We start from the raw sequence: 17,802 nt of genomic DNA on the forward strand, positions 1-17,802 counted from the left end.
ACAGTGTCAAAATTGGAAAGGAAACAGAAGTCTACTGAACCATTTAGCCTGCCAATTCCAAGAAACCGCAAGATAATTCACCCAAAGCCCAAAGAAACATCCCATAAACAGTCTACGGCAAACATACGTGAAGAGGCGTCACTGGGCCAATCATTTTAGTGTAAAATCTCTCATGATGCAATAAGATCTTCACAGACGATCCTCTGGTGAACTCATCTGAACATTGTCTGCCATGAGGGAAGACAAACGGACTTGCCCTCATCTTACAGCGTTGGCTGCATCTTAAATGAACTGACTTGGTGATTGGCGCACTAAAACACATGGAATGCCTCCCATTACATTTGGACTTCACGTTGGGGAAAAAAAAAGAAGCTCATTTTAAAAAGAAATGCTTCACTAATATCGGCCCACTGGCCTCTGGATGAAGTTGGTTTTCCAAGTGAAAGTAGCCCATTCCGTGGTTTACAACTTTTCCATAAAGTTGGGGTCTGTCTATTGACATGAAATGTTAGCTTCCTTGACTAATTGCAGTCTGGCTCACACGCTACTTGGCCAAAGAAGGTCATAGAATCATTGCACTGAATGTGGGATAGTGTTTCGGGGCAAACCTCCATTTAGAGGGGGAAAAAAAAAAAGATTTAATCGAACTTGACACCTTCCTAAGGATGGAGAACAACCATCCGGCAAAGTCTCAAGCTTCAATTTAATAATAATAATAATAATAATACATTTTATTTGTGGGCGCCTTTCTAGAAACTCAAGGACACCTTACAACAAGCAGTTAAAATCACGAGTACAATGTTAAAAACTACATCAAATAAAATAAGAAAAAATACAACAAAAATAAATAAATAAAAATAATGGCTTTATGGTCTGAGTGAATAGGCTTGTCGAAACAGATGTGTTTTGAGGCGGGATTTGAAATGTGTTAATGAAGCTGTATTACGAAGGTCAGCGGGGAGTGAGTTCCATAGCTGGGGAGCAGAGCGACTGAAGGCTCTATTTCCCATGGTGACGAGGCGAGCAGGGGGGACAGAGAGGAGGACAGAGGAGGAGGAACGAAGAGAGCGGACAGGCGTAGGAATATGGATGAGGTCAGATAGGTAAGGAGGGGCTAGGTCATGAATGGATTTGAATGTGAGGAGCAGGATTTTATATTGAATGCGGTGTAGAATGGGGAGCCAGTGGAGATGTTGAAGGACAGGTGTAATATGGTTTATGTATGGCGTGAGTGTGATAATGCGGGCGGCTGAATTTGGCTCACATCAGAGCGTTGAAGTCGGCTAAGTGTTGAAAACGGCAAACGTGACGACTTTCATGCTTTGTTTTTCTCTTCTACTCAAGTTCCACCTACTTGGACAGATGTTTCATGAGCAGCTCCAACATCTGCCGGTTCTTCTCAGGCAGTCGGTGCACCAGACCGTGGATCTCTGTCACCCTGGCCTCGGGGTTGTCCAACTCTGCAAAGCAGGGTGAGGTGAAGGTGTTAGTGGAATAAATGACAAGAGGCTGGAGTTTGGATCTTCAAGTGCGAGTTAACGCACGCAGCAAAGCGATTGCTGCATGAATATTGAAGGCTAAACGACGTTTCGTTTACACTTTCAGGTCCCCCCGCCCCCCAAAAAAGTGTTCTTGGAATGTTAAAGAAACCAACCAAACATTTTGAGCTTACTACTTTCTGTGAACCCTTTCAAGCACAGCGGTGACGACAGTGACCAGCTTTATCATGTTATCAGGTTACAGGGTGCGTGAAAGGCTTAATTAAACGTTGAGAAAGCCCACAAGGCGATTTCAGTGAGTACAAAACTGACCGTGCCTCGAAGTGCAACAAAATATTATTATTATTTATTATTACATTTTCTTTTCTGATTGATATAAAAATGATTTAGTAGATATAAACACATAACGGGGTAGGACTAGATAAGTTGTTTTACTTCATCCTACTCCCTTGAACATAATAACTGTGTTGAATGAAGACTGATTTCTTTCTTTTACTTTTTTATCTACCTTATTTTCTGTCAAATTATTACTGTATATGTTTTATGTTCAATAAACAAACCAAACCAAACCAAACCAAATAAGTACGGTGGTAGCTCGACTAATGAAATTAATTGGTTCTGGAAGAAATTTCTTAACTAGAAAATTGTGATAGAAGAGACGCATTTTCCATGCAAATGCCCTAATCCGTTCCAAGCCCCCCCAAAATTCAGACATAAATGTTTTGTGAAGCATAAAAATGCATCAAAATATGTTTAAAAAAATACATGTTAGAATTAGATTATTGCAAAATAAAAGAGTTGTGTAAAAAAAGACAAAGAATAAAAATGATGGTCATTTAACTTTGAACTGCACCCTCATCATTTTTTGCCTTCTTTAGTTCATGTTCTTTCTCAGAAGTGGTTTTTGACTGGCGTTTTAAAAATAACTGATCCAAGGACGCTCGCTTTTGTCGGCTTTTAACAATCCTTGAAAAATATCCAAGGCAAACCCCAGCATAGTGAACAATCGGCCGACTGGTGAACATTTTTTCTCGGTGATTGACATTTACGTGAAACTATCAGAACGCCTCAGGGCCCGTCGAGGACGCTGCATAGACACATATTTATTTGCACACGGACACACTGGTCGAGGGCCCTCTTAGCCAACGGGATGCCAGGAAGATGCTCAGTAATAGCCAATGGCAGAGCAGCCCTTTACTGTATCTTGAAATTTCTTTCGTAACAAGAGGCAGCATTTTTTCCTGTTGAGACGTTTCGTAACTTGAACATTTCGTATGGAGAGACGTTCATAAGTAGAGGTATCACTGTACAAGTTAATAAGTTAAGTGTAGAAATGGAAATTGATTCCTATTGGACAATTTGCTCCTCACTGCTGCATTACCATTTTTCGTTTTCGACATGACCTATTTATTTTCCAACCAGTTTTCCAGGACTTCGCTCAATAGCAGCAAAATGCCAAAGGCATACTAAGGAAGTCGTAAAAAGCGCTGAGAGGTGGAGTGACCCACCCTTGTTTTTTGGTGCTTGGTCAGTTCAGTTGGAACGAGGTAAAAACATCCTGTGTAGATGTTTTTAACATCTCCTGAGGATGACAGGAATTTGAAGTGGAAGATTAAAAAAACTTTTTTTTTAATTTAGATTGAAAAGTTGAGTCATACATTACTGATGAGCAATTAATCAATCACATTTAAAAAAAAATGACAGTAGATGCCGTCGCTGTCTACACGCAACAATAAGCACAAAAGTACAGTGGAGTTCACCTTGGCAAGATACTCGGACTCACACCCACTTTCTGCAAATAGACGCAGCCACAACAGAAATGTCTCCTCGGTAGCAGTTTTGCCTTCTCAAGCAACAGAAAATTATTGTTGTCGTTGTCGTCATGACTTCTGTGATTTAAAAATAAGTGTCGGGTTTCCACCCACATTCCAAAAACACGCACGGCAGGTTATTGGAACAGTCCATGCCTCTAATTGATGCTTTGCCACGAGACAAACAAAATGGTATCATATTATTTTGTATTTCTTGATGCACTACTGCTTACAATTTGACACGCATGCATTACGGAGCTAACTGCGATGTGAACGCAGTTAGCTCCGCTAGCACTAGCTAGCGCGCACGTCAACAGTCCCTCAGATGATTTCGGGTCTGACATTATGTAAGCGAGCTCACTTGGCACAATCTTACGACAGTTATTTATCGAAATGATCCGCAATACTGTTTTATTCCTAGTCCTATTTGTTTTTTTTGTTTTTTACTGCGGTACAGACAATTTTATATATGAAAAAATCCTTTTGAATATTTTGTGGTTTGTTCCGAAGACCTTTTGGCAAACACTGTTCCGTGCATGTATTGTATCTTACGCTAATATGACCATTTCAAGGGCAATGATCAGTGATTGATTGCATAATTGCCACTCATGAATGCTTATTGACTGGCAGGCCAGACTGATTGAATTGAGCCTTGGATACACTGCGCAGGCGGAAAAATGCAACAATAAGCCAGAAACAGCATACAATGGATGAATAATGGAAACGAAATAAATCGAATGTTTGAACAATAATTCCCACGGAGACCCGAGATGAACATTTCTCTAAATGTCCTTGATGGCTACATGGAAAATGACAGACGAATCCATTTTGCTTATCCTCATCGGGGAAACCGAGAATTGGCGTCTATCAGACTTTGAGCGAGAGGTGTGGCAACCTTGGCTGGTCGCCAGTCAGTCGCGGGATACGTGTAGACAAACAACTATTCGCGCTCATTCATGCCTATGAATAATTTAAGCATGGGAAGAAGCGAGGGTGCTTAAGAGAAAACGAATGCAAGCACGGGGAGAAATGCAAACTCGATATGGAAGGAGCTGAGATTTGAAAGCTCATACTGTAGCTTTAGAGTGTGAGGCAGATATGCTCACCCCTGTCAAACGAGTCAGACTGAATCAACAGCGCTCCTGCTTATCAAAGCAACGCTCTTCATTTAGTCTTGATCACTATGTGTGTTTTTTTTTCAATAATTTCCAATTGGGAGGTGATTAAGCTGTGGTGTGGATCAGCATGGACTCGTTCAGACCGAATCCAGAGAACCCCCGTTGCTTTGCAGCCAGGTAGTGCATTTGCATTTTGTCTCAAGCGCCTTGAGACATGAATCAACAATAATCGGTTCACCACATCATTCCTAATCGGTGATCTCTTCAACAACGAGCTAACCGCAGCAGTACTTGACACTTTCCAGTTCTAAAGTCCTCACAGATGAACTACTACCGCTCTGGTAACCGCTAAAAGATGCCTAAAAATGTGTCGCAATGTTTTTGTATGATGCACTTCTGTAAGGTGTCCACGACGCTATCCCACTGTGCTGTGCCGATGCTTCTGCATTTACAGACAGACTGAGCCTAGCAGATGCCAGATTAGGAGTGAAAAGCCAGATGGGGGCCTGGGGGCTGGGCGGGAGTAAGTGCAACCAAACAGAGAAGGAGCGTGGCAGAGAGTTCACGTCGGGACGCTGTCCTTAAATCACCTTGGAACTCGCCTGCGTTGTTAAGAAAGGAAAAAAAAAACCCCCGCTTGGCCTGAAAACGGTGCCATAAACGCCACAAATCTGCACTTATGAATTCACACAGTCATGCAAATTAAGGCAGACGCATAAACGAAACCAGATGCCTTGAATGGTGAGAGAGGAACCTGAACTCTGTATTTAAAAACTGCTACATGTTCATTTTTTTTTTATAATTGTTAGAAAATCCTAAATGTAAGACGGCTGGCTTCAATTCACTACGAATGCCTTTTCTCTCATTTTTCTTGCCGCTAGGCCCTTTCCTGGTGGCCTAGCCAGACACTCTGTCATTTCCTGGACTTCCTTTGTGTGATAGCTTCGTTTTGGAGAGGCTTCACCGCACACAAACGGGGAACACGGGCGAGTGACAGATTCTGGAAAGTAGTGCGGACGACTCTATACTCGCATAAACCAGAGCTTTTTGAAACCCAAAACAAAAAAGGAGATGAAGCCTTGATATGCAATGCAACTTTTCTCATCAAAAGAAAAGTTATGTTCAAACATGGCGTGTTTCGAAGAATGAAGTGAAATCGTAGAGAGAATCCGCATCAATGAAAAACGTGAGTCACGGCAATTTCGGAAGTTGAAGTACGGAATACCCCTCCGTGGCTGCACGGCGGGCGCCCGCCAAAGCTCAGTGGGTGGCACAATAAATTAGCCGGCGAGTTCATGTCAAGAGCTCGAGCATACATACCTTTAACATTCTCCTCGACACGTTAAAAAAAAAAAAAAATTGTATTGTGTATCATGTATGCCTCAATTTTCTTGACTGCGTTATCCAAGTATGCTCCACCATGCAGCCTCATTTGATCATTTATTATTGCCATCATAAATTACGTTTCTTTCATAGCAAAGGATATTTTTTTTTAAATCTCAACCACAACCAAGTTTCCTGCACTTAATCTCTTATTTCAGTTCCTTGATCTTATTTATTCTCAAAAATGGACAACTTGGTTGGATGTGGAAGACTGGCTTCATTTTAACACCAAATATAAATGTAAAATTGAAGCTTTTTGTTCCCAGTTTCAAGTACCCATGAGAATTTTAATCTCCCTTTATCGTTCAGGATGTGCCACGAGAGATAGAACTTCACAGAGTGACATTCGAGTGTCAGGTAAGGTGCCCGGCGAGGAAGGAAGAATACTCACTGGCAGCTTTGATGAAACTCCTCTGATACTGATATGTCATGAGAGGTGCAGGCAGAACCCTAAAAGAAAAAAAACTACATTGAAAAAGCAAAGCACTGACCAATGGAAGGTTATCAAATATGTGCAACAGATGTACTTTGTATATTAGCGTGTGCACAGTGTCTCCATTCAGTTACAGTAGATGAACGCGTCATCTTTTCATCCCACTTCAACCAGGCCATACCTTGACACAGGAAGTTACGGACAAACACTGCTTGTCAAAAAGCTTGTACACACCCGTGTAGATGATTTATTCATGCACAGTGGGGACTTCATTGTTGAATGTATACTGTACCGGGAATAGTTTAGTAATGTTGATCCATGTAGCGGATAGTCCAGTCAATCTTTCAGTCTTATCGCCTGATGTTGTAAATATATGAATTGCTCTTTTTTGGGGGGCTCCTCCCCTTTATTTTGCTTCCATTAAACTAGAATTAGGGCGGCCCGGTAGTCCAGTGGTTAGCACGTTGGCTTCACAGTGCAGAGGTACCGGGTTCCATTCCAGCTCCGGAACTCCCTGTGTGGAGTTTGCATGTTCTCCCCGGGCCTGCGCGGGTTTTCTCCGGGTACTCCGGTTTCCTCCCACATTCCAAAAACATGCGTGGCAGGCTGATTGAACACTCTAAATTGTCCCTAGGTGTGAGTGTGAGTGCGAATGGTTGTTCGTTTCTGTGTGCCCTGCGATTGGCTGGCAACCGATTCAGGGTGTCCCCCGCCTACTGCCCGAAGACAGCTGGGATAGGCTCCAGCACCCCCCGCGACCCTAGTGAGGATCAAGCGGCTCGGAAGATGAATGAATGAATGAATGAATAAACTAGAATTTCCCTTGATAAAGGCTTACTGTATTGTGTTGTATTTACTTAAGAGCAAGAGAAAGTCTTAATGAAGCATTTATAGTATTTAGTATTACAACAAAAAAAATAATAATAACAACCTCCATTTTTTACATACTCAACACAATCATAGCACTGTGGAGTAGAAAAAAAGAGAAACATTGAAGATGATTTTTTGTTGTTGTTGTTGGTTGAACACTTATGCAAGCTTTTATTTTCCCCTTTCTTTTAAACATACCTGAGATAGTGCTTGATCGCACTCGTGATCGTCTTAATTTCCCACTCTGGGTTTTCCAGCTCCACATCAGCGCATGTCTTTGGATCTGAGGGGACAAAAAATGTTGACGGCGACGTTACGAAATCGAAGGAAATGCAGACGATGATTGTTGGGTTTTGTGTTGTCATTTGAAAGGAGCCTGATGTGAGTCCTTGATTATTGTTACAACAGACAGACTGCGATAGAAACTTTTTCAGTATTGAGCTGTGTGAATTGATGTGTTTTGTTGTTGGTAAAAAGGGTGGAGGTCCCCACAAAGACGGGGGTAAAAATGTGTGTGAACATGAATGCTTTTACTGTGTATTTTTGCACTCACCCATGGCGAGGCTCAATAGCTTCTGCACTCGAGAGCTGACGCCGACGATTCTGTACAAACCTTGCTCGTCAATACCTGAAAAGATATCCAAAAAATATCTCTGAGGCTTTTCATCCGCCCGACATCACTTCACTCGTGCAAAAGCATGAACCTAGCTTGCAGCCGAATTATTGTATCGCAAGTTTACACAATAGATAAAACAAGTTGTTTGGGGCAGGTAAGTGGACTCTACCTCGAGTCTCCACAGCGTAAATAAATTTTTTCATCACGTTGAAACCAGTCACATCAAGCTGGGCCACTGAGAAAGAGGGAGGGAGGAAGGGAGGGAGACAGAACAGAGTTAGTGAAAAACAATCAATAAAATACAATACCAATTACACAGCCTAATTGAATAGTGCACCGGCAATCTATTATGCACACAAGCTGCATTTGTTGGTTACATTTAGCCACGCGAGCAAATTGATCTTTCAAAGTAATTCGACTATACACGAAAAAGAAACTAAATAAGATCAATCTGTACTTAATATGATGTCCTGAAGAAAAGTTACAACTTACTGCCTTCCGTCTGGTTATCCTTGTTGAGATTGTACACCTAAGAATAGAACATAGATTCAAATCAATAGGTGGTCGATTTAAGCAGGGGTGTCAAACTCATTTTTGTCAAGGGGCACATTGTAGTTACGGTGAATTTTGTGAAACCATAAACATGTTACAGCGTCTCCGCATCTTACATACGCAGTGCACAACAAGTTGATAGATAACTAGTTTTAAAATCCGAAGTCAAGAATGATGGCTTGTTTCAACACTGTTTACATTAATTATGGACTACATATGACAAATTGACATTTTGGTTCAGACTTTAGCAAGCGTCATGGAACTTGACATCCTTGATTTGCTTTCCTGGGCCACATACAATGATGTGGCGGGGCAGATCTAGCCCCCGGGCCTCGACTTTGACACCTGTGGTCTATTGGATCCAGGATGTACCAGTGCAGTCCATTTGTTTTTGTTTTTTGTTTTTTTCCTGCCTCTTTGAATTGTACTGCACAAATGCAACTAATGGACCAATAAATAAATGTCACGTTTCTAGCTAGCGGGCTTCTTGATTTCAGTTGCCGTGGAAACGGAAAGCTCAAGTTCCTGCATCCACACCTTAAAAGCGTGGCATTAAACTGCAGAAGTAGTCATACCGTAGCTAAAGAGTACGCCTTCAATTTTCATCAGGGAGGAAAAAAAAAGGCAATATGGGTAACCATCTCATTTTTTTTCTCCACAAAATCAGTCTATTTGTGTTGCCCAACCAAAACGGTAGCACCGACTGAGGCATGAAACAGTCAGGAGCAGTGTGAAAACTTGATAACAAAGGCCTCTGTTGCCTCAAAACACTGCTGCTTTCCTCTTAACTGGAACACATAAGAGGGAGCACAGAGAGTAACACCAATTCTAGCCTCCTTCTAAATCTTTAAACAGTCTCCCGCACGACTCCTGCCTGGTCCGAAACGATGAAATAACTTCCACGTGGATCACTCAACATGTTGCATGAATCCAGGTTTATGTTCTGTATTTGTGCTCTTTAATTTTTAAGCTTCAGTTTCACATACAGTATGATAATATACCGGCAACGTTTGCTTGGTATTATTCCAATTCCATAGATTGTGCCCCCGGCCCCATCTGCAGTGGAGTAAATGATCTCCCTTTCCGGCCACCAGGGAGTTTTGTCTGCATTCTGTCCTGAACCTTCAGTACCGCTTCGTGTTGTCGTGGTGTAACAGTGCCTAATGGTAACCGTGACAACATACTGGCTCTCTCCCATCCATGGCCTCCATCCACAACCGGCGGTCTTCCTCTGACAGAGCCTGCATTGTAATCATTCCCGGTCTGAACACAAAGAACAGAAAAAAAACATTTGACTCATCCAAATAAAGTTAATATACCATAAATAATTACAGATTGAAATTACCTTGTAAATTTCAGGGCTCTACACAACCATGCCAGTGTACAAACTCCTTTGGCATGTCAAAAATTAGAGTAGTGGCTCCCCCTTGTGTACAGTACGTTCACTGCAACTGGGCTTGTCAAGAGGAAATTTGAGGTCTTGAAATCTCACCTGTCCACGGCCTCCACGTCAAAGCAAAATCTTTTTTCAATCGAGTCTGTTTTCCTCCTGGTGCAGGACTTGAGGATGAAGCTCTCCTCATCACCCTGTCAGCCACAATACACACAAAAAAAGTGCTGTTTTCAGGAAAATACGTTTGCTTTGTTCAAATGTTGTATTGCTGAATGTTTTGTATGCTGCATAAAACCTACAAAAAGATTGTTTAAATAAAGATGATATGAAAGTAAAAGGTGAGTTAACGGTGATGTTGCCTCCCCCAAATGATTAAGTTGGATACGTTAAAATTGGATAAGTTAAATCAGTCCCGGTCTTTCACATTTAAAAAAAAACAGATTAAGATGTTAAAAACTGTAAAAAAAAAAAATTAAATAAAATAAAAAACATTGAAAAGAATAATTGTATTTGTGCACCCTGCTTGAGATCCCAAATCTGCCCAAGACAAATATACAATTGAGTCTTATATTTCAAAAGACTACATTTAGAACCAATGCCTTCCAAACCTCCACAGTCTGATCCCCCCCCACCCCCACACACACACACACACACGCACACTTTCAGCGGGGTATAATTTATACACATCAATCTAAATTTAACCTCGCTCCAAAATCGAACATGAATGGGAACATTACCCAACGCTACAAAGGGGACAATGTGTTTTTATCATCCACATGCGTGGAGGGCGTGTCCGCGTGTGGAAATTCCCTGACCCCTTTGTGTTTCCTGTGTTATGTGTTATGGTTTTCACATGTCAGATAGCAGATGATGGAACATATTTTCCCTCACCTTTGCTCTATTTCGAGCCGGCATTGAAATAATGGAAGTGTGCTATTTTAATTCAATATAAATAAACCAATGACATGTACAACATTGCATGAGTTGGACCATTTTTTTTTTACTGTCTTTCTTTTATCTTTGATAAATTAATGTGCGAACATAAATTTAAAAAAAAAACAGACGTAATGTTAATGTTTGAGTCAATACTTTCAATTAATAAATACTTTTTTTAAACATTGAATTGAATCAACATTGAATGCTTTGAAGCCCAAAAAAATAAATCAATAAAATAAAGTCTGACATCAGACAATTATATATGGGAAGACTTTTCCGGGCCCTTTACACAACTGTCGGCTTAAACAGGCTACGCTTTACGTTTTCTCCGCCGCTTGCACAAAACGACTAGCGATAGCCGTTTCCCCGGAGATCGGGCCTGAACTTGTATCAGCTGGGGCTCATCTGGTGCGTGGGCGAACACCACCGTTGAGAGTCAAGCTGCTTACGCACTTACAGTATTTCTGTGGTTATGTGAAGATAGCACTTTTTTGTGTGTGTTTGTTTCATTTGTTACATGGGTCTCAACAGGTGTGACTGTGCGCTACCCAAACATGACACTGGATGAGTCAGAACTTGACATTGCTGCGGTGGTACTGTGCCGTGACGATGGAGCAAAATGCAGAAATGATTAAGCGCCACTCACAATTTTGCCGCCTGATTTCGGGTCAAACAGGACCATGGTGACCCGCTTTGGCTCCCTGTGGTACGTGCAGTAGTACTTCACCCAGGTAGACACAAAAGAGCCTGAGAAAAGGGTAAAAAAAATATAGAGAGATATAATACTGACTGTGTGGAAAGAAAAACCCAGTGTATTTTGCTTGTTTGCTTCTTTGTATCATTTCTGGGTTTGCGCTACTCCGGTAGGTAAATATGTATACAGTGTATGGGCATTACGCTTGAGTTCAACGTGATCCTATGATGACTAGTTGTGATAAGTGCTGCTGTTATGCCTCAAAAAATTGGCCTAGTCTGCAGGAATCAAGCGAGTGTGTTTCTGTGTTGTGTGTTAGTACATACGCTTCTCCTGCACATAAAGGTATCCCTCCATCGTGTGCTGGCTGATGCTCTTGTGCTCATGTGGATTCTCCTTCATCTTTCTCATCAGACTCTCCACCTCGGACCTCGTGCTCTCGAAACGATTCCGCGTCTGTGGGCACAAAAAGAAAAAGAAAAAAAAAAGTGAGATCGACTATGAGCACTTGAAGCACAGGATTCAAGTCACTGCTGCTGGCGCGGTGCTTCACTTCAGAGAGTCTTTTTCCACCGAAAAATATCAAATCGTGAAAGGTCAAGGTCAAGAAAAACAGGGTCACAGATGCAAAACGGAAAAGATGGAAAAGACGAAAAAAGAAAAACTTTAAAAATAAAGGGGAAATGGGGAAAAACGGAAAATAATGGTCAAAAGGAAAAAATGGAAAAAAGAGCAGTAAAAAAAATCTCTCAAATACATCATAGATGGCACATGAAAAAAAATTAAGCAAGGAGGAAATCAGCATGTATTGTATTGTATTGTATTGTATTGTATTGTATTGTATTGTATTGTATTGTATTGTATTGTAAGGAGGAAAAGCAGTCGAAAAGTTGGGGAGTAATGGGGGAAACATTCTTTCACTTCCAATTCTACTTTCGATCAAGGCAAAGAAATATTAAAAAGGTAATCCAGGAAAAACAAGCACAGGTGACCTTACATTTTGTATGCTGATTGTAAGGTCCGTCTTGAAGTGGTTGAAGTCCTTTGCCAGCTCGTAGCCGTGGTGGTAGTAGGTGAAGAGGCCTTGGAGGAAAGCCAACAGCTGAGGGAGCAAACGCGTTTAACGCATGATCCAGTGTACCTAATGAAATGTCCTGCGACGACGGGATTCAACGTGGCCATGAAAAAAAAAATTCCAAACGTAATCTTACGGGCTCCACAAAGTCAAACATCTTCCTCTCTTGGACCTCTTGCACTTTGAAGACATACTCCAAAGAAACCTCATAGAAATGCTGCCGCACGTGATCTACCTGGTTGTCCGCCTGCAGAGAACGAGACCAAAAGGACAGATGGCACACGTTACGTTATGAGACGTATGATGATATGGAGAAAAAAAAAATAAAACAAACTTTTACCTCATGCAGATGTGATTCTTTCTTCTTTGCCGAAAGACTCAAATGCTTCTCTAGTACTGCACAATACTTCTCTGTCTCTTTGTCGTACTTTTTCTTGGCTTCCTTTGAAGAAAGAAATTAATAAAACGCACATGGGCAGGTGATGATGGACAAATGAAGTAGACATCTAAATCAGCCTGCTGAATCTTTAATTTTTTTTTTTTTAAGTATGGATGTTCAGGCTAATGTGGTAGCCAGGTAGATAGAGCGGACAAGTGTTTTTGCGCTGCAGAATAAACGCCGAATGTGAATTTGGAACGAGTGTGATGTGATTTACTCGAGTTGTGCTCCTCAGGGGAAGTGCAGCTGTCTGTTAAATAATAGGCTGTTTCATGAAGCTATCTGTCATCGAGTGACACACGGATAATAAAGCACAGACGGAGAAACTGAACCGAACACGAAACATGCCGTGCATGTGCTGTTGTCTGTTAAGCATTTCGATATTTCTACTCGAAAGAGAACCGTCCATCCGTTTGCTGTCACGCTGACCCAGTCCAAAGTCACGGGAGCTTTGGGCAAATCTGTGCTGACTTTCGGCTAGCAGTGAAACTACCATTCACATCCACGTCCACACTTGGCTATATTTAAAGTCTTCAATAAACCTAACGTATAAGTTTTTGGAATGCGGATTCTAACTGACGATTCCTCAACTGTGAGGCGCAGGCTGTAACCACAGTACCTCCGTGCTCTTTCTGAAGGCCAAGTCTTTAGCAAAAAAATCTTTTCTGACTTCTTGTAAATTCCAAAAGATGAGAATGCACAAGTACAAGCAATAAAATGATTCCTTGTTCACGCCCCCCCCCCCCCCGACCAGATTTAACAAGTGTCCAAGAAAAGAGGATTAGTCAACAGCTGGGTGACGCATCAGAGACCAACTAAAAGGACTCTTTCTCACTATGGTAGTGCAGTAATCACTTAAAGAAGATCAGACTAAAAAGAGCAACGAAAAAAACCAAAACACAATTTATCAATGATTCTCAAAGTGCTGATTTTATTTTACCTATATGGAAAAGCCGCATTAATGTTCATCCTGAACATAATGAAAGTTACAGTGGCGTGCAATACAATTAAATTATTATTTTTCCTTGTAAAACCTGTTTTATTTTTTTTACATGAATACCTGAACCTACTAATATACTGTATGTTAATGTTGATCAGTACAGTTATTCTTGAAAGGTCACGACTTTTTGTGGTGATAGTTCGTGTAAAATGTACGAGAACCACTGCCATAAATCACTGGGTTAAAAAAACCCCAAAATAAATAAAAATAAAAACGAAACGAAAAAAAATAATAGTACTTCCTAAACCAGCCAGCAGAGAGCAGTATTTTCCCAGATTGCCACTTCCTGAAATCCGATCAAATCCACAAAATCAAGGGCGGGTGTGAAAAACATGAATGTTGAACAGCACTGAACTTTTCATCACATCTACAACACCAGTAGATATAAATCTCAACGGTGGACCGCTTGGAGATTTGCCATGCGTGCAATCCATCATAAAATAACCTTGACCAGAATCATGCTCTAAATACCGTATGACAAAACAGCCCCGCCTGTTTCAAGTACATCAACTGATGTGCTTCCCGCTGAAGTTTTGCCAAAGTGGGCGAGACCAAAAGGCAAGGTGAGAAGGCGTGTGCCGGGCTAAAATGTCACTTCTTTCAAGGCTAAACTGGGATTAGTGCTCACCATGTCCTCACCACCCAGATTACGTGCGATCACTCCTTAATCTGCCCACCATGTTGCAATCAAGCCATGACCTGCTGCCAAAGGGGGAGATGTCTTCAGCCATAGTTGATGAACCCCTAGGGTGACCTTTCTGGGTCACAACATCATGGCTAATGAACATACAACTGAGTGCGTACAGAAGAGTATGACCTTTTGTCTGTCATCAAACCACGCGATTTGTAAAGTCTGCTGTCTTAATGCTAACACACAATGCAAAGCGAAACCAGCATCAATGTCGCGGTAGTTATAACCCCTTAAGTAACAGATAATTGAACACCATCAGTACAGCAGCAGATGTAGACAGACAACGTGCCACGGCATATATTCTTTATCCTCTGTAAAAACCAACTGATGTTATGCATTTTACCATGTCTTCATTTATTACGAATGTCGGTATTATGCTTCCCCCTGGTGGCCAAGGTACAATCATCAAGTCATGTCAACGAGGATTTAAGCAAGAAATCAGAATGCACAAACCTTCTGTTGACTTGTTATCACAGTATGTTTTATGAAGTAGAATACTGTAGCGATGTTGTCTTATTTTAAAAATGTGTTGTTTGGTTTTTAGTTTAGTTTTTTTTGTTGCAATGGATTAATGACATTGCCATTTGGTCATGGAACGCAAAGAATTAAAGTCGTAAAGTCAAGGTACGTGAATGTTTCTGCAGGAGTGACGAACGAGCAGCTAATGGTCAGCATAGCTCACGTTAAATGCTTGTAAAGGGGGACACAGAGATGTATTTTCGCTGTGACAAGATGCCACGAGGCAGCCCCCTCACCCCTAACATCTAAAAAAAAGCACAAACACGCCACTCCCTATTCATGGGATTAATATGGGTTATTATGTCAGCGTTATTTAAGCTGAAAAGAAGGTCATGTTGTGATGCTTTGAATGACACCATGGGCTCGGCGAAAGGAGATGCGCAGCTTATTTGTGTTCTAAATTTCAGTTACAAGCGTGATAAAAACTAGGAATGTTGTATACATAGTTACATGTAATTTAGGAGAGGTAATAAAGGAACGCTTGTACAGCTGGAGGATAAAACGCCTGGCTTGTTTGCATATGGATGCCTGCAGGCTGAAAGAGTCGTGCTGAGTGATGCGGATACTAGTTCGAAATTGTGCTTCAAATTTTACATTTACATTATTCCTTTGGTATTTAACAAGAAAAATATTTCTTGAAATGTAGATTTAATTATAAGTACTTTTTTTCTTCTTTTTAAAAATGCATAGGTTGAAATTGGAAATAAATGCAATAAATGCATTATATTTTGTATCAATTTAGAAATTGAACAAATTTGATGGCATGGCTCTTTTTTCTACATTTTTTAAAGTTGATAAACATAAGATTTAGTAAATTATTTAAAAACAATAATTTGTGTTGTAAATTAATACATTCAATTACATCATGTACACATGTTGAAGGTTGTTAGTAACAATATTACCCAATTTTGTAATTTATCCTAAATGTCTCCATTTTAAAATAAAACGTTTCATTAAAATGGTTTGATCATACTGAAAAAAATGATTGGATTTGTAAATGAAAGTGTTCACTTGAATTATTATTTTTTTTAATTCTATTTATAAAAAGAAGTAGAGTTAAAACTTTGTTTCGAGTGGATTTGGCACTTCCAACCAAGTCCATCTCATCGTTTCCCTGCAACTCTGAAAGCATCATGTTGTCGTCGACGATGACTTCCATCGCATTTACTCTTCATGAGAAAGGTTGCACCCCCTCCCACATTTTGCGTGTGTACACGTGAACTGGCCTGACACCAAACACCTTTTGTAAGCAATCCCTAAGCCTCCAAGAATGAGCTACTGCCACTCTTACATAACCGGCAAAGCGGATGTGAGGCTGGTTCTTTAATGATGCTAAAAGGTTCTTTATTGATTAGCGGAAGAACGTGATGGATGCTGATGTACGGTATAGATTAGTATGTGCTGTGCAGTGCAAGTTTGTGGTGACAAAGGCCTCACCGGCTTACCTTAGCTGCGCTGATCTGCTCTTTCCTGAACCGCTCCAGAGGCATAATGAGCACATCATTGGCGTTTTCAATCTGAGGACACACACATTGAGGGGGAAAAAAAAAGCGAATTATGACGACACATCTATCTTTTTCCAAACATGATGTTATAGACAAAACGTTACTGATGAAGTGTACGGCAACCAACTTACCATCCGTGTCCTCTCATCCTCCAGGTTTTGGAGAACAGCTGCAAATTCCTGAAGAGACTTGGCTGGGGAGGACAATTGTGAAAAAAATTAGAGAACATGCAGGAGGTAGCGGGGGATGAAGGTGTTCCATTTTTTTTCCCCTTTGGATCTTGAACAGACTCCATTAAAAGCCGCGAGGCAGCAGAGAAACGCAACAGTTTTGTGACCACGTTTGTCTTTTAAGTTCCATCCAAGCGCAGAGTATCAGAACTTTGGAATGCATTAAAATGAAAGCGACCTTAAATAAAGCTGTTTTCGAGTTCTGCTCGTCTTAGTCACTCAATCAATCAATCACAAAGTCAACAGTGGGAAACGATGAGATGGACTTGGTTGGAAGTGCCGTTTTTTTTTTCAATGGGTTCTTGATGTGGGTTTGAAACTTGGAAGAACCTCTTTCATTTCCATTTGTTTGCCAAGTAGGCCATCGTTTAAGTGAAATGAAGCTGAAATTGTATTAGAGTATAGAACAGTTTGTGGAAATTGAAATCGCTTCTCTCACTTTAAGTTACGATAACATGAAATTCAAGGGCAACCATATATGGTGGATATAAAAAGTCTACACACCCCTGTACAAACAAACGAGAACAAAAAGCGAGCTCAAGGATTTTCTGTATAATTGCACTACAATTACTGCTACCGGTCACTTAAAAAAAAAATTAAAAAAGATACAACGATGATGATCTGCACGACGGTCATAGAATTGGATTGAGCCTCTGATCACTTGATCTCTGCTCGATATTCTGCACATTGTCGCACGGCTTTCGATACTTGGATGTCATGTCGTCGTTTATCGCAGTTGCTTGTTATTGCAATACTCGTGCAGCCTGTACTACCGGAGACAAATTCCTCATGTGTTCTAGATACTTGGCCAATCAAGATGGTTCTGATTCTGACTGGGATCATTTCGTTGCACAAGTGAGCACACCCTCTCGTAACCAGTTATGTGACTGTGTTTAGGATTAACCTGTCGCATTCAAACTCACGTTAAATGAGAGTCAGCGCAGTCTTAGCTGTTCTAGTAGGCTTTTCCTGAATTGATTTTGCTTTCTCTCAGAGGACTTGGATTGGTCAAAATTCCCTACATAGCCACAAATCTTA

At 40.9% G+C, this 17,802-nt stretch overlaps 2 protein-coding genes across 4 annotated transcripts in view; both read right to left on the bottom strand.

Moving 5' to 3' along the window:
* LOC127588084 (NEDD4 family-interacting protein 1-like) overlaps positions 1–17,802 on the bottom strand; it is a 193,581-nt gene that overhangs the window by 62,788 nt on the left and 112,991 nt on the right. The window lies entirely within an intron of this gene.
* LOC127588067 (rho GTPase-activating protein 26-like) overlaps positions 1–17,802 on the bottom strand; it is a 48,135-nt gene that overhangs the window by 10,344 nt on the left and 19,989 nt on the right. For both annotated transcript variants that reach the window (XM_052046612.1, XM_052046613.1), the window contains 15 exons: positions 16,666–16,727; positions 16,475–16,546; positions 12,721–12,822; positions 12,517–12,627; positions 12,303–12,407; positions 11,632–11,761; positions 11,258–11,358; positions 9,775–9,869; positions 9,467–9,545; positions 8,223–8,259; positions 7,900–7,965; positions 7,668–7,742; positions 7,313–7,397; positions 6,203–6,261; positions 1,355–1,460 (listed from right to left, as the gene is read on the bottom strand). In XM_052046612.1, coding sequence (XP_051902572.1) covers positions 1,355–1,460; positions 6,203–6,261; positions 7,313–7,397; positions 7,668–7,742; positions 7,900–7,965; positions 8,223–8,259; positions 9,467–9,545; positions 9,775–9,869; positions 11,258–11,358; positions 11,632–11,761; positions 12,303–12,407; positions 12,517–12,627; positions 12,721–12,822; positions 16,475–16,546; positions 16,666–16,727 — 1,285 coding nt within the window. The remainder of the gene's footprint in view (positions 1–1,354; positions 1,461–6,202; positions 6,262–7,312; positions 7,398–7,667; positions 7,743–7,899; positions 7,966–8,222; positions 8,260–9,466; positions 9,546–9,774; positions 9,870–11,257; positions 11,359–11,631; positions 11,762–12,302; positions 12,408–12,516; positions 12,628–12,720; positions 12,823–16,474; positions 16,547–16,665; positions 16,728–17,802) is intronic.

Source organism: Hippocampus zosterae, chromosome 16, assembly GCF_025434085.1.
Source record: "Hippocampus zosterae strain Florida chromosome 16, ASM2543408v3, whole genome shotgun sequence".
NCBI lineage: Eukaryota > Metazoa > Chordata > Actinopteri > Syngnathiformes > Syngnathidae > Hippocampus > Hippocampus zosterae.